The 24,201-nt window shown below is 53.7% G+C and overlaps 1 protein-coding gene across 6 annotated transcripts in view; it reads right to left on the reverse strand.

The window, feature by feature from the left end:
- The window catches only part of TEX264 (testis expressed 264, ER-phagy receptor), a 29,302-nt gene extending 11,922 nt beyond the window's left edge, over nt 1-17,380 (reverse strand). Inside the window, exons 1-4 of one of the 6 annotated variants that reach the window (XM_032647469.1) lie at nt 16,835-16,900; nt 16,202-16,277; nt 13,621-13,912; nt 5,039-5,260 (exon numbers count right to left, since the gene is read on the reverse strand). In XM_032647469.1, coding sequence (XP_032503360.1) covers nt 5,039-5,260; nt 13,621-13,878 — 480 coding nt within the window. In that variant the 5' untranslated portion in view covers nt 13,879-13,912; nt 16,202-16,277; nt 16,835-16,900. Of the gene's footprint in view, nt 1-5,038; nt 5,261-13,620; nt 13,913-16,201; nt 16,278-16,530; nt 16,673-16,785; nt 16,901-17,273 lie in introns of those variants that run through there. The other 5 variants (XM_032647471.1, XM_032647470.1, XM_032647472.1 and 2 more) reach the window with 5 other exon arrangements.
- Nucleotides 17,381-24,201: the final 6,821 nt, after the last annotated feature.

The following is a 24,201-nucleotide window of genomic DNA, read 5'->3' on the forward strand; positions in this document are numbered from 1 at the left end:
AATCATGGGCAGAGCAGAGTGGTAAAAGGCATGTAGCCATCAGTGATTCTCTGCCCAGGGGATCCAGTCTGGACTTGGCCACTGCTTCAACTCCTGACCTTGGGTAACCTCCCCTCCCTAGGTCTCACTGTCCTTACTGGTAAAACAATGGGGATGCTGGCTTTGATTAGGACACTATGCCTGCCTCCTAGCTCATTCCTCCATGCCCCAAACAATGCCACACAAAAGAGGGCCCAGTAAATAAGTGCAGAGTAAGTGACTGAGCTGAGATACCAGGAAGGCCTTCCTTATTAAAAATAAAGCTCGGGAACTCTCCCAAATTAGCTCAGCAAAGATGATGGGCAGAGAAAGAGACGACCCCAAATTTCATATTCTATGGGGGCTTCCTTACCTGGATTCCCACTGCCAGGACCATCCTGCTCCCTACTGGTGTTTTGGCCTCAGTGTGGACTCAAACCACCCCCATCACTGACTCCCTCAAAGTCACCCAGACAGTCTGAGGGAAAACAAACACAGGAGATTGTGAGCCACTGGGCAGGACCCAGACTCTGACCATGCTGCTGGGAGCTTCCTCCCTGTTCACGCTCAACAGGATGACCCACTTCTGTAGCCACCCTGCTGAGGCAGCTGAGGACCCCGCTCCTTAGTTTCCAGCTGGCTGTCCCTTGACACTGCCAGCCTATCACCCACCGCTCGGGAATTCAGTCACATCCACTCCAGGGAAATCTCTACCGTGATACTCCCCAGGGCTTCCTCCAGGTCCAGCTTCCAGCTCCCCCAGAAAGTGCCTCTTCTGGGAACCCTCCTGCCCCTGTCTGCACAAGGGATGAGCCCTGGCACCTCCCAGCTCCACTCACACTGCAACTGCCACGGCGTCCTCAGGATCTAGAACAGACATGCAGTTGGCCAGGGGTGGAAGAGGCATCTGCCCAATGGTGTCCCCCTCTTAGGACAGAGGTTTTCAAACCAGGTAAGTCTCAAACATCCTCCTCCAAACAAAAGCTCAGGAGGTCATCTGATGTGTAAAACCCAGAGGCAGAGCTACTCCAGCTGAGGCAGGTAAAGGTCTGAGTGCAGTCCCCTATCCCTGGCTGCCAGTCGCAGGGGTACCTTAGCACAGCCCCTAGGCTCTGGCCCCCAGAGCAGACTGAGAAGTAAGGTCTGGGGTCCCTGCTCACAGCTGTCCCTGGTAGAACAGCCCCATCAACCCAGCTATCCCAGAACTCTACCACCAAGGTTCCCCCACTGGCTCACTATACCTGCTCTGCCTACCACACATCTCCAATTCTATGGAGAAAGAGCCACTATCTGACCTCCAGGGCCTGCCTGCATTTACCCAGCCAACCAGCCTCCACGCAGACAATGCCCTCCCTAAACTCAGGAGATGCCCAAACATCACAAGGAGACCTCCCTTGAAAACCTGGGGAAAGCAGAGACCCTGGGGAAGGGGGTTTATGGAAAAGATCATAGATCCTGTTGGAAGTCAGGCACGGGGGTCTTGGCTGGCCAGTCTAACACTCTCAGTGATCTCCTCACCAACTGCAGATATGAGCCAAGTACCGAGCTCAGGGAACTCACACACAATCCCATATGTGGGACCCCAGGCCTCGCACTCATCTCTGGTCTGCTCCATGTGCCCCAAGCCTTCCCTGGACGCTCATTAAGACTGGGCTCACCTTGTGGTGAATTTTGAGGCCTTTGCCTATTGTTCTGGGCTGATATCTGGGCCCCACCTCCTCTGTGGCATTGCAATTTCAAGGAAGCTCAGTTCTCTCCTTCAGCTGCCAGAGGAACCCCCTTCCTGGGGATCAGGGAGTGGTCTCCTCTTGCCCTGGAGGCTAACTCCTTGGACCCTGGTGGAGCGGCCTGACAAAGCTGGGGCATCTTCCACATAGATAAATAGTCACACAGAACCCAGGGACCCCTCACACACATGCTGTCCCAGAGTGCTTGGCCTGGGGCCCCCAGTGGTTTACGTGGAGAAAGGCAGACTTCCAGCCCCTAGAGCTTGCCAGGCTGCCAAGCTGGGGAAGCCCAGCCAGAGAGCCAGGGGCTGCCACACAGACCACAAAGCTGGGATCCAGCCATCCTTCCAGAATCCCCACAAGAGCCCTGACAAATGCTTGTCTTTGGGTTCCTCACAGAGAACCCCTAGGACCTTGCTGTCCCATGAGACCAATCCTGTCCCAGGCTCAGACATCTGCCACTGCCGGAACAGCAGCTGCTCTCCACCTCCCTCATCCAAAGCTCTGAGATCATTCACCTCCACCCCTTGCCCCAGCCTCTGGGGAAGCAGGTGAGCCTGCCAAGCCCTCCCTCCCCTCCTCTTGGCTACTGCCGCCCTCACCACTCCTGAAATAGAAAGCTGACGGGCTGCTGTCACTGCATCTGAAGCAACTCCACAGCAGACCCAGCCTCAGATCCAGAGAGAAGCCAGTGGGGTGGAGAAAAAAGACACGTGCACATGTACGTAACATGTACATACACGCACGCACACACGGTTAAAGGCAGCCAGCTGTCAGGGTTGGGACAGTCAGAAGCGCTCAGAGTCTCAGTAGCAGCCTCTTTTCTCTGGTCTCAGGGCAGTGGGGAAGAGGGCAGGTGTAAGAGCGAGCCTTACATTCTCTTCTCTCTGTCACCTAGGCCAAGAGAGGCACAGGGCCACACCCTGTCCACTGCAGGCTGAGACCAACAAAGAGAACCGGCCCCTTCCTCGTCTTTCACCTGGGTTTGTTCCTCACCCCCAAAACCAGCAGAGCACCTGGGCCGTGCCTCCACTGAGGGCAGCCCGGCATCTGTCTCACTCTCCCAGCTGGTGGTCAAGCCCACACAGCACGCCTCGCACACATCCCTGAGAAGCCCCTTGCATTGCCCCGCACCTGTCAGGCTTCCTCATCACAGGCAGGAGAGAGGATGGTACACCCCCTGCTGCAGCCCCAACCCCAAGAAAATCAAGCCCAGAGCACAGCTGACAGGCTCCCACGGGAGGAGGAGGTAGGAGGAAGGGCTTTCATCAAAGAGGTGACGTCAAAACCAGGCAACTTGTGAAGCTGTCAGGGGCCAGGAAATTTGGACAAAGGTGTCTAAAAATAAACCCCTGAAGCCAAGAAAAGGCTGTGGTGGCTGAGTTGCTCGCCACCACACCACATGTCCTGTTCTGAGGTCTGGAACCCAGAAAGTCTCTTCCCAGGGGTGCTCCTCTAGACTGGCCCTTGAAACTGAGGATGACACAGACAAGACCAGAGACACCACACACCAGCCCTTCCTTGGGTGAAATGCTGAGCAGGCCTTAGGCACTGATGTCTCTCTTCCTGCCCTCAACACCAGCCAGCTCCCCCCGCTCCTGCCTCACCCTGCCCCTCAGCCTCCTGCCCGACCCCACGCCCAGCACCCTTCTGGCTGCCAACCTCCAGCTCACAAAGGAAATCCTCCTCCATCCTCCCCATGCCCCTTCCCTACCACAGCAGCCCTCCTGTTTCTTCTTCCTGTCTCCGCCCACGAAGGCCACAGCTGGTGACCCAGGGCCCCATTTATTCATTCCCAAGCCCTGATACCAGACACTTAACCAGGACGTGTCTGAACTCCCATTTCCATCACCAAGGCCGGTCCCTTTTCCCAAGCTGCTCTGGAGAACAAGCCACCAGGTTCTTCCAAAACCGCCAAGTTCACATTCTTGCTAACTTTTTTCTCCTGTTCCCTGATCCCAGCCACACTGGCCATGCCCTCTGTACACTTTGCTGCCTCAGCCATCCTCCAGGGCAAATACTGTCAATAGGCTCACGTCACCAAACATATTCACCAGCCCAATCCTCTCTGAACTCCAGACTACACACATCACTGTGGACTCCACACCCCATCTAAGATGTCCCTCAGGCAGATCCCCTGACACAGCCCACAGAGCTGGTCCCGCAAACCAGTTCCTCCCTCCGCCCTGCCTACCTCAGTAGAAAGCACCACTACACGCTCACCCACCTGCCCTGCCCAGAGGGGACTGCAACTTGTGACTCCTCCCACTCCCTCCCCTTCCCATCATCCAACCCATCCACAAATCCATCAGTTCTACCTCCAAAACAAATTGTCAGTCTCCACCCTTGTCTGCATCTCTACAGCTACTGCCCCAGCCCAAGATGCCGCCATGCACGGCAGGATTCATAACAGCTTCAAAGCACCTCCACCCGGCTCCCATGAGCCATGGTCCAGCCCTACCCTTCCCAACGACAGCAGAACCCATCTTGCACAGGTGCAGCTCGGATTCTGGCTGGAACTCTGCAGTGACTTCCCACTGCCTTTAGATCAAACCCACGCTCCTCACCCTAGCTCTGCCTAGAACATTCTTACCGCCCCTCCAAGGGCTCTTCTAGGATTTTGCCTGAGAAGTTACCTCCTCCGAGAGGCTGTCCCTGACCACTCTGTGCACTTGGTTCCCTGCCTTTTCTCACCCTGTACTTTCCTAGCATGTATCCCGTTTTTGTTTGACGTTATTACCTATCTCCACACCTCACTGTAAATGCCTATTTCATGCACCAGTATCTCACACCACATCCAGCATAGCACCTAGCACAGACACTCAATAAATACAAGTTGAACAGATGAATAAACGATCACTTCCAAGCCCAAATTGGGGTCATTTCCCTAGCACCCAAGTTTACAAAATGTTTTAGAGGAGGAGTAATTTACAACAGGGGAAGTTTGTCTCAGGGCCCTTGCTCTGCAGGGCCCAGCAGGATAGGGACAGGGTGGGTCTGGAGTGGGGGCTGAGCACTAAGGATGTCTTTGTTCCAAGTCAGAGCTTAAATGACAAGACTGGGTTTCTGAACAAACTACCCGTACTCCTGGGAGATGCTTGGGGCCCAAGAGGTCTCGGGTGTATGGAAGAAATGCCAGCAGCCTCTGCCCATCTTCCTAGCTCCACAGGCACCTGCTCCACGAGGTGCTGCCCTCCCAAAACAGCCTCTTCCTCCCAGGCTAGGCAGGCCTCCCCAGCACCCACTCAAAGGACTGGCTGCCCCCTGACACACACACCAGACTTGTGTCTCACCTTGATGTAGGCGTCCAGGGCAGGATGGACACGGCGGGTAGCCAGCCAGATGGAAAGGGGTGTGGTGTAGGGGAAGGTGGCCATCACCACATGGCTGGGTGCCGGGAAAGAGAACACCTTGAAGCCAAATTTCTGATAGAGTCGGATGAGCTCACGGGAGGGTGACTCCTCACCTTCACTCAGAATGCTGCCCACCGCACAGCGGCACTTCTCAGAGGGCACCTGGGGAAGCAGAGCAGGGTGTCAGGGTTGGGCAAAGGAAGGAGGCCCACAGACCTCCTGCTTCCTGGCTTCTGTGCCAGCTTGGGCCTGGCAGAACCACTAGCTCCAACAAGCCACGCAGCCCCAGACACCATAATGGAGATGACAATTTCCTGCTGAAACCCGGCCTGTGGCATCCCGCTGCAGGACTCTCCATCCCTCCATTGCACAGGGCAGGCTCCTGCCAGCTGTGGAGGGGCCACAGAAGGGCTGGTCAGGAAGCAGAACTGAACTCTGGGTTGCTGTTCAAACTGTGTGAGATCCTCTTCCCCAGGCTCTTAGGCAGGGCCAGCCATCATCACCAGGGCCTCAATACCTCCTCTCCAACCCACACCCTATCCTAAACCCTGCCCCGCTTCCCAAGCCCCTTCTTGGCTGAGACTGCTGGTTCCCCCTAAGTCTCCCTGGACCCCTAGTACCTACACTTCACTTCACTCTGCTCCCCTCCCTCCCCTGGCTCCCACAAACCCCACCCAGGTAAGGGCTCCTACGTGAGTCTCCAACACTTCCTAGGCCTAACTCCAGGCCTGAAAGGGCCAGCACTTGCTTTTCCTTCTGGTATCAAGGGGTCCCAGTTTGTCTCACCTCCTGCCACCTGAATCTGTACCAGCCCCCAGGGGTATCTCTTCCTAAATCCAAGAGACTTACCACAGACCTTTTGCTCTCCATCCCGGGTTTTCCTCAGTCTGAAGGCCCTACTCAGGGGCCACTGACCCCTAAATTTAAACTCCTTCTACCTCCACTTGCTCTTCTCCTCAGCCTCCTTTCCCAGTACCGTGAAGTCATTCTTACCTGTCTCTGCCCTCCCATTGGCCCTTTCCAAGTCCTGTCAACAATCCCCCAGGGATGTCTCAGGCCTGCTCTGCCTTCCTACCCTGGCCAATGCAGAGTCTCACTTTGCCTGAAACTTGGGCACTGACTCCCACCTCTGCGTAGTCCCTGGGGGTCAGCTCCCACTCTCTGCAGCCCTGGTCCCCTTGAATCCTGTCATTAAGCATAACTCAGGGCTTTCGTGGCAGGCAATATGGTGCAGTAGTCAGGACCACAACTCTGAAGAGAGGCAGGCCTGGGTGTGAATCTTGAGTCCTGTGCTCTGGACGAGTCCCTTGGTTTCCTGAATTCCCAGTTCCTTGATATCAACTTACAGAATTGTGAGATACTTCACATGAGGACTGAGCATGGTTCAGCAAGTGCTCCATACTTGTTGTCAGTTATTAGTAGCTATGACACTGGCCAAACACGTAACCATTGGCTCAGGATGCCCATCTACCCAAAACTCTGAACATGTAGCTCCTCCCTGCCCATCCTTCAGGTCCAAACACCCTCTCGGAGAGCCTCTCAGGGCGGTTCAATGGCAACCCCCACAGACTCCAATACTGTGCTGTAAACTCTTAGCCAGATCAAGTCAACCTTGCAGCTCAGTCAGTTCTCTCAACCTCAGGCTCCTCCCACCCCACCCAGAGGCGCTGGAGAGCACTGCAGTACCACCTCTTGTCTCTAGATGGTGCAACTGTCCCATTCACACCCAAGACTTGAGGATGGCCAGAAAGGCAGGTGGCTCTGGCAGGCCTCCTGCTGACAGACCAAAGGACAGTGTCTGCGGCAAAGCCCATCTTCATGTTCCTAACTAACCCTACCGACCTATGCTATACAAAAGAAACATCCAATACAGGTTAAACAGAGAAATGGATGGAAGGTCAATTGATAATCTCCTCTCCAACACCTGGCCTGCCTGGGTTTGGGTCCCAGGGTCTTGATCACCTCAGCAGCCCTCACGGACCTTCCAGCTCCACATCCTTCTCAGTCCCCCAAAGGCACCAGAACACCTGTGATCATCCTGCTTGGAACCTCTCAATGGATCCCAATTCACCTCTATGATGAAACTTCCGAGGCCAGCATGCAAGGCTGTCTCAGGGTGGCCCACACAACACACAACACACTGCCTGGATTTGTCCACACACTGACCTAGCAGTCCTTTTCTGCATCCCTAGGCCTGAGCAGGGGCCAAGACCCAGGTGGGCAGGCGCCCACTAATCATGTGAGTGGCAGGGGGAGAGACAAATCCGGGCTCTGGCCAGCCAGCCTTACCAGCCTCCTCTCCCACCACACCCCCACACAGAACTATTTGCAGCTCCCCAAACATGCCACATCCTCCCATGCTTCCTCTCTTTGTGTAGGCTACTTCCTCTGCCTGAAATGTCCTCGTAACCCTACTGCAGAGTCCTTTCTGCCTGGGAAACTCAACCATCCTTCAAGACTTAGCTCAACCTTCCTCCTGAAAGCCTCTGTTGCTCCTCACTAAGCAGCTCCTCCTCTCTGATCCCAAAATGCCCACCAGAGGGAGCAGGTCTTCTGCTGCACTGTAACTGGTGGCCTCTCCTCCCCACCACTCACTCCAGGGCTCTAGGCAGAAAGGTCCAGGATCCAGTGCACAGAAGTTCTTCAGCGATAGTACAGGCATGCATGCATAAACCTGCTCGCACAGGCTCTGCATCATGAGCAAACCTCCTCTCCCTCTCCCTTGAAAAAGGAGGAACTCTTGTCATGGGGGAGGGAAGCAGCTAATAAGGAGACAGGGCTCCTGAGATCTTGGGCACAGGGACTCCCTTCCTGCCTGAGCAACTTTTCAATTCCAGAAGTGAGAACACTTCCTGCCCCTTTCCCTGTCCAAGTGGCTAAGGGGCAGACTCGGAGGTTACTCAGCAAGCCCACCACCTGCTAAGCAGCCCCATACCAAGCAGGAGCTGGGAGACATCTGAACCAGGCACCAGCAAGGAGGAGATGGGACAGGGCCTAAGACAGGCTAGGGAGTGGCAAGGCTGGTCTCAGAGCAGGGGAAGGCTTTCCTGGGCTCCCAGGAGAGCCCAGGCCTACCTCCAGGGGAATGGCCCACTGAGATGGTCAAGGGCCCAGAAAGCAGGAGTGTCTTGATGGCTAGAAACCCCACCCACCTTGGTTCAATACAATGTCTTTATTTGGGGCTGATCTTCAAAGGGCAGGCTGGGCCTTCCAGTTCTGTCTTCTCCCTTTCTTCCCTGTATCAGTCATTTCTCTGGGTACCTATGACTAGAACAAGAGCTGGACCAGAACTAGCACCAGCAAGGAACCATACCAGGGAGACAGGGCAGTGGCCAGACCCACCACCAATTTCAGTAAGGCAGGCCCATCCAGAATCTGCCCTCAAAGCAAAAGTGCTAGGAAAGAGATACCAGAGTTATCTCCTTCAGGCTGTGAGGCCTCTTGAGTCCTAGCATTCTAAGAAGAGGACAGTCTGCTTGGAACCTACAGCTTCCAGGTACAAGCTGGCCCTACTGCCCCTTCCGGAGAGGCCTTGCAGTATCTCGCTGACCCTGCTGTGTGAGGCCATAGCGAAGAGAGGTCTCTGCCTGGCCAAGACATCACTGAATCTGGAAACTGGACAAGATCAATAAATTCCAGGATCCAGGAAGAAAAAAATGGTGTCAGCTAGCCCATACCAAACCCAGCCTTTGGGTTCACTAGAAATGGGCCACCCGAGGTCCATAACCTGCATAATCTGATTGGGACAGCTGCACTGTCTGCCAATTCCAGACCCAGAGGGATACCTTGACTCCTCCCTGGCCAGACTACCCAGCCCACCTTTCCACAGGGGCCCACAGTTAACCTGCTGTGAGCAGAAACCTAGACTCCATCTAGCAGAAAATCATCACAGGGTACCTGGGGTAGGCGATGGCCTGGGCCTCCAGGAAGCATCAGCTCAGCTCACATTCCCATTGCCCTTGTTGAGGGCTCAATCCTGGGAAATCTTACTCCCTCACCCCACCCCTTCCCAGGCTCCATGTGACCTCAGTGCCTCCAGGGAGAGCAGGGGGCACCATCCCCACATATACTGAAGGGGAAGTACGGCACAGGCCTACGTCAGAAAACTCTTACTGGCCTCAGCCCCTGCAGACGTGGTGACCGTAAACCGATTCTCAGTGGACTAGGGGGAAAAAGAAACTTCAGTGTGGTCTAGTTCACTAAAGGCAGTACCCAACCGCCACCAGTCCCCTCCCCAAACTCCTCCATGCCTGGAGGTAGCACCCCCTCCTAGGCCTTCCCCAGGTGAGCTGAACAGGCTGCCATGCCCCACCGGCCTCAGCCAAGCTCCCCACAAGGGCAGGCAAGCAGGCAGGTTACTTAAGCCCCAAACACAGCAGCGGAGGTGGTGGCAGCAGAGGGTGGGGCAGGAGGAGGAGGGCCAGGCTGGCAGACAGGACAAGCCCATGGGCACGGCAACAGCATCCCAGCCATTAGGGCCTGTTAACAGGCTAGAACTGGTTAGGATCAAATAAGGTGCTCAGGGTCCTCTCCACCTCCTTCCCAACACCCAAGGCTCCCAGAGGAACTAGGCCCAGGAGGGGAGGCAAAAGTCACTGTCCAAGCAGGAGAAAGAGGGCAGAACTATACAAGGGCAGGACAGAACTGGATCTGTGTGTGTGTGTCTGTGCATGTGCTGAGGGAGGTGGGGGTGGGGAGAGGTGGGGACAGATCCCTGATTGACTCTGGAATCACCCCCTTCCCTTGGCACTTAGAAGAGGAAATGATGAGACTTCCCTGGTGGTCCAGTGGTTAAGACCCAGCACTCCCAATGCAGGGGGCCAGGGTTCAATCCCTAGTCAGGGAACTAGACCCCGAATGCTGAGACTGGGAGCCTGTGTGCCACAACTAAGACCCGGTGCAGCCAAACAAACAAACAAATAAATATAAAAAAAAAAAATCATTGACTTAAAAAAAAAAAAAAAAAGAGGAAATGGCCACACTCCATGAATGTGGCGTCCTGGAGAGGAGAGGGACACCTATGAGCCACTGCCAGAGTCTGTCAACTTCTTGCCACCTGCTCCTTCCTTCCTTCCCCCCACCTCCACCAAGGCCCTCAGGGATGAAGAACGGAATCCCTCTTCCTGCACCACAAGAACCACTCGCCCAGATCTTACAGGCTTATCCCATGAGAACTCCAAAATACAGGGCTGGCTGGCTAACTGACATACAGACATACATATGTATCTCCAGGATATATGCTCAAGCAGCATCTCATATGAAATGGTCCACTGCAATCGCCACAATCTTGCTTTGTTGGTACCCTTCTCTGTGTCACTTCCTGAGCCCAGAGCCAGACCAGGGGAGCCTCACCAGGCCTTTCTCCTTCTGTCCAGCTGAGGCCTGGAAGGGGTGTGGCTGGGGAGCTGTCAGTCTATATCTCATGGGGGGTGGCGGCACCCAGAGCACATGGCCACCTCTCACCTGGTCACTCACTGCCCCACTCACAGAACCTGAAATAGCCTCACTTCCTCCCACACTCAGAGAAGCAGGTTCTGGCTCCTGTTGTGTTGTGCTGTGCTGGGGAGGGTGGAATGGGGATGGGACACTCCACAGCTCAGCCTACATCCTGTCCCTTCCTTCTGTGAACCATATTATGCAGGGCCCCATGCTGGACACTGCTGTAGGAGGCAGCTAGGGAGCAGAAAGCTTGGCTTCTTGGCCTTCCCCAGGACTGGATGAGGCCTGTCCTTCAGGCTTCCCTGACATCCCCTACCCCCACTGAGACGGCCTGAGGGCTGGGCCCCTTGGTCCCCACTGTGCAGCAGTGCCCAGGACAGAGTGGCACAGACAGGGTGCTCAAATATTTGCTAAATGAAAATAAAAAAGCATGAGTAAACTCAGATAGTACCACAACTCCTGCTAACTGCTCCTTAGTCTCCTCTATAATATCAGCAGTGTGGACCCAGAGGCTTCAGATCCTTATGGACCAGATAGTCTGTGATAGCCATGAGCACCTGAAGCCTGGGGGTCCAGGGTTCCCTGAACCTTTTAGGATCTCTGCCAGGCAGGTGAGCCATCGCAGGTGCCAGGGTGTGACCCAGCTCTGAATAGGGACACAAGTTTCTTCCAGAGTGACCCAGGACTGGGATGGACAGGATCAGAGGGGCCACTTTTAGACATATATATTCATTCTCTGTGCCAACCAGATGGTCACAGCCAGGCCTAGGGTCTAAGCCTGGGTTATGAGTGCCCAGCCTAACAACCCCTCATCACACCTAATTAGCATGAGTGTTTTTTCCACCCATTTTTTGTTGTTGTTACAACAACTTCTTGAGGGCAAGGTACTGGGGTGAATGGCTCACCTGTGTCACTTAATTTAACCCTTGCCAGCCTACCTATAAGCAGTATTTTTAACATTACTCTGCAGATGAGGAAATGGAGGCTCAGAGAGGGTATGTGGTATGCCCAATACCACACAGTAGGACAGTGGTGAGACAGAATCAAAACCCAGGACTGCTAACCTTGAGTCTGTCCTCTCAGGCCATGGGCCCCCAGACTGGTATCAAAGTCGGGCTGTGCCCAGCCAACCCTGGAAACCCAAGTCCCACCACCTCAGACAGTCCACCACACCTCCAGGAGAGCTGTACAGTGGGCTGCTTGGAGGTGGCTGGGTCAGGAGGCCATAGGGAGAGTGTCCCATGCCAGGATTCTTCTATCTCACTCTTCCCTGAACCAGCCTCCAGCAATGACCCAAAGGTACCGTGCTGCCTTGGCCCTTTCCCATTCTGGAATTAGCACCTCCAACTCAAGAGGCGATGTACTGCTTCTGGAACAGGACATGCCGGTGAGGAAAGAGGCAGCTGCAAGGACCCTCATCCCTCCCACTGAGGTCTTGCAGAGGGTTCCAACTGGGTCAGATGTGGAAGGAGGGGCAGGGACCAGGGTAGGGTAGAGGAGGGAAAGGGACTTACACAAGAGACCTCTGCAAGGGTGGGGGCCCGGCATCTGGTCTAGGAGCTTCCCATAGCCCAGTGCCTGCCCCATCCCACTTGGGCCCCAGTGTTCTTGACTGTCACTTAGTGCCATCTCCGAGCCATGTGACCTCAAAACCTCAATGTCTACTCATCCCTCAACCAGGCCATATCACCCCTCACCCAGACCCAGCCCAATCTCCTCGATGGCCCCCTGCCTCGTCTCCTTCCCTCCTCCACCTGCCATCCACTTAGTTTCCTAAATCAAAGGTGGCAAATTGTGCTGTACCTTTCCTCCCAACCTACTGTACCTCCCACCACCTGGCCCAGCAAACCCTTCGACATCTTTCTCTGCCCACCACGTGTTCACTTGCCACACTTCCTCTGTCAGCCGACATCTGCAGGCCTGCACTTTGCAGTTCCCTTAGCCAGGAGGCCCTTTCCAGTAGAGCAAAATTCTACTCATGACAGAAGACCTCCTCTCTGAGCCTCCCTGGCAGACTTGAGGCAAACCCACAGCTCACTCAAAGTTCTGTGAGCATTGAACACAGTGCCTTGCTGGAGATGCATCTGTATAGGGCTGACTTGCCAACCACACAAAGCTTCCTGAGGGCAGGGCCACGTCTGTTCATCTCCAGAGTGCAGGTGTCAAGCAGAACCTGGCACAGAGAGGGAGTCAGCACACCCTTGTTTCGACTGAGTACCCCACTGAGGCCTGTTCAGCACATGGCATGGAGGCTACACGCCTTGCCCACTTGAGCTCTCCAGGCAAGAAAACCAGAGCTGGGGATTCTCAATGCCTGGTGTGCCAAGGCTCAGAGCTGGAGGCTGGAGAACCCTTGGCAGAGCTGCCAGCCCAATGCAGCTGTGGGCAACACCACCTCATGGCATGGCAGGAGGCCATATTGGTGAGTCCTGATTCACCACAGGCTGTAAATACAGCCATATGCCTACAGGGTGCCACTGATGTCAGGTTAGTCTCTGACCCCAGCATCTTGGACATTCTGGACAGCTCACCTGGCTCCACCTGCCCCCAAAGCACTCTCCCAACCAGGCAGCTTGATGTCCAAAGAAATGCCTTATCCCTGGGCCAGGGGCCACCATCATGGCTGGAAGATTCCACCTTCTTTCAGCACGAGAGCTGAAAGAGGGAAGGCAAAGAAACATGATATGACCTCAAAGAGAGGGCAGCATCTGAAATGGCCTGGTCTTAGAGTGCTGGCTTCAAATGGGGCTGAGGGAGGGAGAGAAGAGGAGGCTACAGACCAATGCCCCCTCAGAGGCTAGGGACTCACAGTGGTGTGGCCCCCTGCACGCAGAAGTCCATGGGCAGAGACAAGCCAGGAAAATTAGATCGTGACAAGTAGAAAGTCAGCATATAGATGTCTGGAGCAGAAGTCCAGATTAAATCTGGAAGGAGCTTCAAGCTCAGAGAGGAGGTGGTGTGCATAGCCAGCTCAACGATTTTCCCACCCCTCCCCAGAAACCAGAACACCCCTTGCCCAAGAAGCCCTGCCCCATGTCTGTCCATGGGGTAGAACCCCAGCCAAGGCCCAGGAGGCTCCTTACCATGCGGGGGTTGTCATAGTAGACGGCAACGGAGCGGAGCTTGGGGGAGACACTGCAGCTCTCTGTGAAAAGCCGCCCAGTCTCACCATAGGGCCCCACGTGGAACTTGTAGGCCATGGTGACGTTGCGGACGGGGGGTGAGCCAGCACTCACTGCCACCCCGGCCAGCAGCCCTGAGTACCCAGCAAAGGCCAGCAGCGTCAGCAGCAGCAGCAGAGTCAGGCCCCCAATCAGGCCCAGGAGTAGCAGGTCCGACATGGCTCTGTGCCCCCCACGCCGCACCCCAAGGCAGCTGCAAAGGAGATAGAAGGAAGAGGTGGCTGGTAGCCTGTCTGACCAATGTGCCCACCTTCCCGCCAGCCAGTTCTGGCCCAACCTCAGCCCTGCCTTGGGTGCTCTGATGCAGGAGAGACAGGAGCCAGAGGTGTTTACACACAGAATGACCTAGAAGGGAGTTACAAAGGATGACTGAAGCTACAAGCCTCTTTATTTCTTAATCAGAACTGTTGAGGCTCTCAGAGCAGCTCTGTCAGCTGGCAGCCTTGGTCACACCTGGGGTAGCTGAGTCACAGAGGGGCACAGGAGTGAGTCAGCCAGGGACATACTCCTGGCCCTGACCAGCCACCCCTGCTGGGCCAGATGTCAGCCAGCCTGCCTTTTCCCCACATTGCCTCTTCCTTATTCCTTACCACAACTGAGCCACACTGCCTGCCCAGACTCCCCAAGCCTCATGGGCCACTGCCAGAGGGAGGACAGGCAAGCACAGGGCCCAAACACTTATTTAAAAACAGGGAAACCGTAAGGAACAAAACGTCAGGGGGAAAAATGTGCCACAGGAAGGGACTCTTGTAGGAAGCTCTCCTTTGCTAAGCACATCTGGCCCGTGAAATACTGCTTTCCAACAAGCTCACCCATCCAGAACCAAAGGAGAGACGAGGTTAAAATAGCCTGAGCAGGCAGAACAAAGTCTAGCACTATGCTTCCCAGACTTGAGCAGAGCTACCGGTGCTAACAAGCTTCATCTCACTTTCCCAGTCCATAGATTAGAAACAGCAAGGAAGAGGAGGAGGAAAAGACTGCTAGAAGTGGAGACACAACAGGTAGCTGTGAGAGTTACCCACGGCTGGAGCATTTCATCCCATGGTGGAGGGGTGCTAGCCTGGCAGGGAGCCACACCTGGGGTCCACTTGCTGCCCTGTCCCGACCCCTTCCTTCCCTTCTCCCCAACATCTCCAGATGTTTGGAATTCAGTTTTTGTGGTTCTGATCTCCCCACCTGACCTCCTGTACTAGGTAGTTTACAGGAAGCCATCCTGGGGGTAGGTACGCTGGGGCAGGGCAGGGGTGTCTTTTTTCCTCTTTGTGTATGTCATTTATCTGACAATTCTCCCTCTTCCTCAATGGCCTTTCCCTGTTTCCCGTATTTGCTATTTGCATGGTACAAGCAATAAAGACACTTGTTTCAGGGGAGAAAAAAATAAAAAGCAGAGAAGCTATCAAAGAGCAGGCCTAGCGACACAACACATAGGTTGGTGTATGAGCCATTCAAGACAGACTGCCTGGAACTCCATGAAACTTGGGGCCAGAAGACTAACCCTCTTACACAGAGGGCTTGACCTGCATCACCCAGGGGGAAAAAAAAAAATCGCATCACAGAGAAGACTATTTAAAGAGGAATGGAAGCATCTGACCCATTGGAAGAACATTCTCACCCCAAGTACTAAAAATTTTAAAAGCTTTAGGAGCTGAAAATCAACACGTTGACCCTATGGAAAACAGCTGTGTGGAATAATTTGTTCCCTGTGGGTTCTGGGTATCAAAATTTTTTGCTGAAAAACTCTTTGGAGTCAATGTGCACACAGTGTTTGTCTCACAAAAAACGCAAAGTAAACTTCTAAACCTTTGTCATCATGACCTTGAGGTGTCTCACACTGGTCTTCTCATTGACCCCTGTTCCTGCCCCCCAGCTAGTTTCACTCCTGTTTTCTTTGATGATAATGATGATAAATCTTCCACTTAGTACTTACTCTATGCTAGGCACTGTCTAAACGTTGAAACACAGATACTTCATTAATCCTCAAAACCAAGTGGATATGGATCAGAAAACAAGTGGTTAGAGATTAAGAGCCTTGCCCAAGGTCACAAAGGTACTAAATAGAGCCACCTGGACAAAATGCAGGCAATGGGAATCCAGGTAGTCTGATTCTAGGCCCCCACTTCCACTTTCTCTCTCCTCCCTGGGAACAAGACTTCCAGAAAAGCCCAAGCATTTAATCCACGTTGGACATCTCTGAACCCAAGGCTCTCAGCTGGAAGCTCTCAGCATCTAAGTCTCCCACTCATCTTGGGAGTGATCAGCCCTCACTGTGACCTACCCCCATCCTCTCAGCTGCACACTCCCTGTCTCCTGAAAGGAGCTTAGTTCCCACATTTCTCTTACTCTCACCTCCTAAACTGCCCAAAAGAGGGGTGAAAGGTACCTGGGGGCCGCAGAGCTGTGGTCAGGCCAGGAAGGAGGCAGGGCAATGGAAATTTCCCCTTTACTCAAGAGAAAGGGAAGGAGAAGGGCTGGGGAAGCTCACCTCTAAAGCCAGGCTCAATTTTAGCAACTCATGGCATCCAGCACGGCAGGGACCAAACGCTCCAAGTGCTCCAGGGCTGGGGGCAGAAAGAAAATAACCACTGAGCCGGGCACCCTGCCCTGACTGATCTCTTTTCAGGGAAAGTCCACAGGGGCCTCTACAAGAACTCTCTCCCCGCCACAAGGTTGCACCCTCCACCATGTCCTCAGACCCCTTAGGGAAATCAGAAGCCAAATTCCGCCTCAAAAATGTCAGCTCTTCACTAGACCCCTGCTCATATATCCCCGTTCTTGGAGAGCCCTCTTCCCGGAGGGCTCCAGCCACCGCACCTGGCCCTGACACAGCCCCTGCCGCTGACCCTGGGCAGGTTGTGACCCCTCTCGGGCCTCGGTTTCTCCTCAGGTTAGAGGCCCAGGCGGAGCGTCTGGGCGGGCTGCCCCGCGCTGGCTTCCCGAGGCTGCTCACATGCGCCGCGGCGGCTGGCCTCGCCCTTAAAGCGCCCGCTGCAGGCAAAACTTTGGCACTCGGGGGGCGCGGGAAGACGTGGAGTCTGAGGGGCCTGCGCGGAAAGGACGGGACGCTACCTCCACTCTCGGCTTCCAGCCCCTGCTCACCCTCGCCTCGCCTATTTACCCAGCCCTTTTCTTTTCAGCCACGACCTCACGGGGTCCCAGGCACCTCTGCAACTTAAAGGAAGTTAAAAGTTTGCAGCCAACGCTTCGAGGCGCGGCCTCAGGAGACGGGGGCGGAGTTAAAGTACGGTTCTAGCCTCAGTCTTCGTGCTCCCCACCCCCTCGCCCTCCCTGGCTCCCTTGCCTCCGGGCGTGCCCTGCACCCGTGACCGAGGCAGAGGGTGATCCGGGATAGTAGGCTGGTCCAAGGTCGCGTTCAGGCCCTTGGACCGGCCGGGGCGAGCTGTGGGCGAGACGAGATGCAAAGAGCGGCTGGGCCGCGGGGGGTCACGGTGGGGACGCGGGAGGCCCTGAGGTTGCGCCCGGACGGACGGAGGTCCCATGCGCTCGGCGCGCGTGGAGCCGTCCCAACCTGAACACCTTCCCGGCCCGGCCCTCACCTCAGCTGCCGCCCGCCGCGGACGCCGATCAGCGCACGCGGCTCGGGGCTCAGCCGCGGAGCCTGCGCGCGCCCGCCGCACACGCTCGCTCCGCCCCCTCTCGCGGCAGGACGTGGCCGTGGCCGTGGGAGCGTGCGCGCGGGACCCGATGGGCAGAGGCCTGCCCCGCCCCGTATCCAGGGCAACAAACGTGAGCCTGTTAGGGGCCGAGCCTGTCAGGGGCCGAGCCCGCCCCGTACCTTCGTGCTTCCCACAAACTACTGGGTTGCAGATGGTGATTTAGGAACAACCTCTTAACTTCTGGGTTGTCGAGAGCACCCCAGGCATGAGGGGAAGCAGAGAGGCAGTGTGGGGTCCCGGAAGGCGGCACCGGAGAGGATCGTTTGAAGAGGCTTGGGAAGTGCAGCACGGCAGTAAAAGCCTGGCATTTGTACCACCCTAGTTACTGCTACTTTCTCTCACTGAGGCTTCGCGACAGACCTGGGGACCGGGCAAGGCATGGCCACTTGCTCCCGTTTTACAGCTGAGGCTCAGGGAGGAAGCGGGATCCAATCTCCGGACAGCGCAAATATCAGCTTCCTACCTCCAACACTCCACCCTTACCTCCCCCTTCCCGCCCCCCCTCAAACGGAGCACAGGGGTGATCATTCATCCATCCAACATTTATTGAGTACCGCTCCCTGCTAGTACAGTTCTAGGGGCTGCGGATACCAAGTGAACAAAACCAAGGCCCCGCCCTCCTGGAGCTCACCGGGGAAACGCCCCCTTCCAGGCTCCTCCCTCAGTGCCCTAGACGCAGCTGGGGGAGGCAGGTCTGCCCTTCTAGCTTAAGTATTCTAGATAACCCCCCAAGTCAACTGTAAGTTCGTTGAAGACAGGTTCAATCTTCAGCTCGTATTTCTGAGGATCTAGAAACAGCAAAGCACTCTTCTCGGGCCCCAAAGATAAAACCTCGCCCTCTTGAGAGGCCCAGTCTTGCAGTGGAGGGGCTGGGGGAGGTGACAACTATGCTCGTAAGATTGGCTACAAGACAGGCGGGGCCAAGTGCTACTTTGGTGCTCCTCACATAGAGGATTGATGTTTGGGAGGTGAATCATCTTTTTGTGGATCCCATTACTGTACTAGCAAAGGGCAGACCGGACACACACAGGCACTTGTAGCTGGTTTCCTTTCCTTCTGCTTCACATTTGTTCTGCCCACAGACAGGGAAGATTGAACCTCACCCACAGGGCTCTGGGCCAACTAGCGGAATGGGTAGCTGACTCCTCAGAGGCACTCAGGGCTGGGCTAGCAGGGTCGTGGCAGTTGTTTTGCTGATGAACATCAAGCACGTGATCAAACCCTTTGGGTGCCCCAGGCATGAGGACTATACACTTGGAAGCATTTCCTGTGAGACGAGAAAGGGCCAGTACCCTCAGAGACAGACAGCCTCTGTATGGTCAGTTCTGCTTCTCAGAAGCTATGAGCTTCTCCCACGAAACTGTTGTCTGGAGCTGCCCTTTCATAACTTGTCCTGTCTGCTCACTTCCTTAGCTTGGTTGGGGAACTCCAGAGCCCCACGTCAGAGTTCAGGGTGTGCCTTAGGAGCTTCAGCACCTCTGTGGTGAAAGTAGAGTTGGCCTGTGACTGGGGCTGCAGGCCATCAGCCTCCCAGGCTTCATTGCAGGCTGTTCCCAACAAAGCAAGCCCTGATCTCCACCGGATCCCTGCAAGGCCTCCAATAGCCACCAGGAGGCAGTAGCCCAGGCACTTTCCACTACCCCTTGCAGCAAGTCTGAGCAGAGCTGATCACCTGGCCATCTGCCTCACCCATGCCCCCACTCCCAGTCCTATCTCCCAATAGCACATATTCTCCTCTCATGAGCCCAGACTTGGCCTTTGTCTCCTCCTGTCTTCCTCTGTCCAAAGAATTCCTACAGAAGCACTTTAACTCTCCCTTAGTAAATTCCAGAGAATGTTTCCCCAAACTTGGGAAACTAAAGCATAGACCACCCCCTCCTTCCCTACCTCTTCATGCTCCAAAGCCCTTGTTAGTTCTCTGAGGCAGTGGTTAGATGCTCTAATTCAGATGACAAATGGAGAATACACATGCAATGTAAGATGCTCTGCAAACCCTGCCACCAGCCATCTCCCCCCCTCTGAAGGCACTGATGCTGTGCCCAATCCCTGGCCACTCACAGCCTAGTTAGGGCTGCCCCTGCAGGACTTGCCATGACTGAGGGACCAGCTAGCCTCAAGCCACCCTGAGTCAGCTTCGCTGTTTCCTCTAGAGCCAGGAAATGCGGTCCTCTTCAGGTGAGCAAAGGCAGAAAATGCCTAATGAACCCCACTGCATAAAAAGAGCCTGTCAGCAGTCTGCCCTCTGTTCCCACCCCCCACCTACACAGGTGCCATCTCAGCATCCACTATGCTCTAAGTTATATCCCTTTCACCACCACCCAGCCAAACAGCTGTTCAGACAATTCCCTGATCAAACAACACTGCCTTCTTCAGTTTAAATTTTATTTTACAAAAAGAGAAATAAACTGATAGGCAGTTAAACTGACAATTGTTCTGTTTGCTTTTTTAAAAAAGTGACATGAAACACAAGTAAAAATAAATACGTCATAGAAACAGCCAGTTGCCCAGTCTCTGGGGCAGGAGCACCTGCCCTGCTGAGAGAGGAGGGAAGCCCATGATCACACCAGCAGCTGGAACACCCAGCTACAGATGTTCCTCAAAGCCAGGCGCAGGTCCCAGGCCTCAGGGGGTGTCCTGAAGAAAGAAGATGGAAAACCAAAGCCAGGTGCCAGGTCCCTGGGGCCACCTCATCTCTCCCTCACCCCACTCCTCCTGGCAGCAGTGTGGCCTTAGTGGTTATCCATTGTGACCCCCTCAACCCACCTGGACCCCCTTCCCCGACCCCTCTGGAGAGGGTACAGGAAAAAAACAGTCTTGGGCGGGCTGAGGGGATTCTTCTGGTGAGTCCCCAGCCCACCCTGAGTAACACAACCAGATAACAATTTACACCCACGTGCACAAGGGCATGCGTGTGCACACACACACTCTGTCACACACACACACACACACACACACACACACACACACACAAACCTGGGCTGAGCTCTCTTCCAGGGGAGGGCCCTGGGTCAGGTCACAGTATGAGGTCCCCTCTTTTCTGATTATTATCCCAGTAGTGGTAACAGAGAGTACCCAAATCACTCCCAGCCCCCAGCCTTACAGACTCTGCAGCCTGTCTAGCTACCTCTCTCCAATGCACTAGATTACTATATCAAATAGACCTCTGAGAGAGGAAAGGAGCAGACTAAGGTCCCTGAAGAGCAAAGAAGTTGGACACTGCCTGCTCAGGAAGTTCATCGTAAGACTCGGGTATTCATAAAAGGCCTAGGGCCAAGCCAGTGGCACAGAACAGACATTAAGGGGTCACAGTGGAATACACAGGACAGCAGAGAAGAGTCAGTAGAGTCTGAAGGTGACTGATGGAGAGCATAACCTTCTCAGGCAGACCTTGAGGTGTGGATTTCTTGGGAACAGTCAGCAGAGGGCCAGAAAGTCTCTTGGGGAACTAATGGGGGAAGGAGCTCTTCTCTCAGGAGTTTTGATGGGGGAAGAGTCACTGAGTTGGGTGCATAGGAGGCCATGGCTCAGAAAGGAGAGACTGGTCTTCTGTGGAATCACAGGGAACTGGGAAGCACAAGGGGGTCATGGCCAGGAACACTAGGAACAAGGAATGTAAAGCCCCAGAAGACCTTCCCCATGGGAAGAGGACTCAGTTCCAGAGCAATGCCAGGCATGAAAAGACAAGCAGAGAGCCTTGCTCTGCTGAGTGCTTTGGGAGTGACAGTCCTACCCAGACTGCTAAAGTTTGGTTGGGTGTTTCAACCTATCAGCAAAATATTACCCCAACGATTTGCTTCATGTCCTGGAGTGGGAAATTTTCATATTTAGTTGTGAATCACAAGTATATAGTGATTCCACACACTAATTCCTAGGGAATAGAATTCCAAGGACCAGAGACATCCTTAAGTCAAAAGATGCTTAAGAAGCATAACTCAAGGGGGTGAAAACTTTGCAGATATCTAATCTGAAGAAAACTATCTGGATCCAACATGGTTCACTTACTTTCTCAATTAAATGGCTAATCTGTCTCTGTTGAATTTTTATCTACAAAGGTACTGAGAAAAGGGAATAAAGCATTATTACAAATGGTAATCCTGAATTATTAAATTGTACTATATTCCCTAGGCTGAGGATTTAGGCTAAACCAGACAGATGGGGCTTGAAAGGCCCTTGAAAACATTCTATGGAAGACAGTAGCGAGGCAAGATACCTACACCTGATCTTCTGCCCTCCCCCTTATCACCATCCTTCCCTTACTCAGGCCTGGACGGTGCGTGGACATCAACACCAAGTGTTTCTGATCAAAGAAACTGTAAAACATGGTTCTTGGGCTCTGAGACATTTCCTGCTACCCTCACACATATGCTTACGTTTGGTGTGCATGCATGCTTGCCTACCAGCACACAGAAAGAGACGACAGAAAAGTCAAAGTATTTTCAGGTTCAATAAAAAAAAAAAAAACAACGAAACAAACCATGGAACCAGTAGCACTCTTAATTTCCCATGATCCCAGCCCTACCCCCTTACACAATATAAGCTGCACATATCAAAGAAAATCTTGTCTAGCCAGGTCAGCCTCCCAAAACTATGGCCTCTCCTGAGTTGAAGCAAGACCCAGCCCATGGAACCACTGGGTAGAGAGCAGGCACATGCTGCCATTCAGAACACCCATGACTTCCCGGCACCTTCAAAAGCCCATCCCTCCAGTGACTGGATTCGGTTCCTTGCTGGGATAGTTTCTGGATTCTCAGAGCTTGCTGCTGTCATTTCCTAGAGGTGAACATAGAAATATCCCTCCTTCCCCCCCCACACACACACAGACACACACAATTTCTGGGATCCCAGTGCTCCGGAGCCTTAGAGGCATCAGTTGTAACCCAGGTTGTGAGTGTGCTCTGCAAATCAGAGATCCAGGCTAGCTTACTCCCATTAATCAGCCTCAACCTGAGAGCCCACTCCAACTGAGTCCCTTCATCATTCATTCTTGGGATGCATCTGAAAGAGAAAGCACTGGTTGGAACTGCTGTTTTTAAATTATTAAAATAATTTGCATAGCTAAATTGTAAGTCTAAGGCTTCTATAAGTAGGAGAGTTAAATGTCTGACAGGGTGCTTATGAAAATACAGAAAGCAAGCTCCCTAAGTTCCACTTTTGGTGTAACTGAACAGTGCGTGCGCGCGCGCACACACACACACACACACACACACACACACACACACACACACACACCCATCAGCCATCTCCTTGTCTCTTCTCTGGGGATAATATGCCAGAGTGTGCTAAGACTCCCCAACAATGGAAACAGGCTGGTCAGAAGAGTTGCAGAAGCAAGCAGATACTACTAGGGGTGAGCTGGCTAAGTTGCCTCCAGGGCTTGGAAGAGGCAGGTGCAGCAGCTGCCCAGTGAGGAGGGACCCATGGGTAGGTGGTAAAGCTCTAAAGCCAGACAGGGTTTGTTCATCATAAAGAACTGCCCAGCAAGGTCTTAGCAGCAGGGGGGAAAAAGGCAATATGAAGACAACCAGTGTTTATGCTTAACGCCTAGATGCCCCCTCGCCCCTGGCAGAGACCCAGAATGACTGACGTATTCTTTTAAGACGATTTAAGTCTCCTACAGAGGAAGGGCTCCTCCATGTTCCTTCAAAGAGGATGGAGGTAGCAGACACCAGGCCCACAATGATCATCCGATAGGTTGAGGAAGCCAAGACATTTCCCAATAGGAAATCAACAGTCTGTTCCCTCAACCCAGCAGCCACCTATACACAGCTTCACTAGTCAGCATAGAGAGCCTGTCCCTAAGGTCATCCCAGGAGGACACAGCTCCAAATTTGGGGTCACTTACTTCCCAATTGCAAACTCCATGATCCTAAATTTCAAGCACTGTGGAATGAGTCTCACCATCACTAACTATCCAGTCACAGGATTCCCTGATCTTCCTGAGGGGCCATTTCCTGAAAACATAGTTGTTTAGTGTAAACCTTGGTCAAGCCTAACTTTCTTTCCTTGGTCAATTCACCATCTACCCAGGATTTATTCACCAGCAGCTATGGGGTCTGAGATATCTTAAAATTTCCCTTCCCATCTCCTACCCTCCTTACCCTAACCTCCCCTCCCACCCCCCAAAAAAGAACCAAGACACATGAAAAGTCCAAATAATAAATAATTGCCCTTAAGAAATAAATTAACATGGAGCTCTCTAATGGAGAAGGAAAAGGAAAGGCCACCAGAACAGGCAGCTGGGGGCTCAGTTCCAACCTTGTGAAGAATGTTTTTTCTGGCCACAACTCCATGACCTCCCACTCACACACTGCAATGCTTCTCCCTCCCAGTCTCTGCACACAGACAATCTCACACCCCAGAAAGGGAGATCTGCTCAGAGACAGCCACTGGGGAAAGAGACACAGATTAGTAATGCCCATTTTCTCTAATAATTTCCCCCAAATTTTAAAACAAGTCTGGCTCTGATAACCAGGGACGTGGGTTAGCTGGGCCTTGTCTTCACCCAAGTAGAAGGAAACTTGTGGTTTCCATGGCTCTTCTCCTGGGCTCACCCTGATGTTCATACTAATAGTTGCCATGAACCACCACACTCTGATTTCCATTTTACAAAAGATAAATTCATTTCTTAGTTTCCCCCTTAGTCCCTCCCTCCCTCCCTCCCCACCCGCCTTCACCCCTGCTCTGTTACATACATGTAAGTACAAACATAAACACACACACACAGGCACACACACACACACACACACACACACACACACACACACACACCTGGTCTGCTTCTTTCCCACCCCCTAAAAGGATTCCACTT

The sequence above is a fragment of the Phocoena sinus genome, chromosome 11 (genome assembly GCF_008692025.1).
Source record: "Phocoena sinus isolate mPhoSin1 chromosome 11, mPhoSin1.pri, whole genome shotgun sequence".
NCBI lineage: Eukaryota > Metazoa > Chordata > Mammalia > Artiodactyla > Phocoenidae > Phocoena > Phocoena sinus.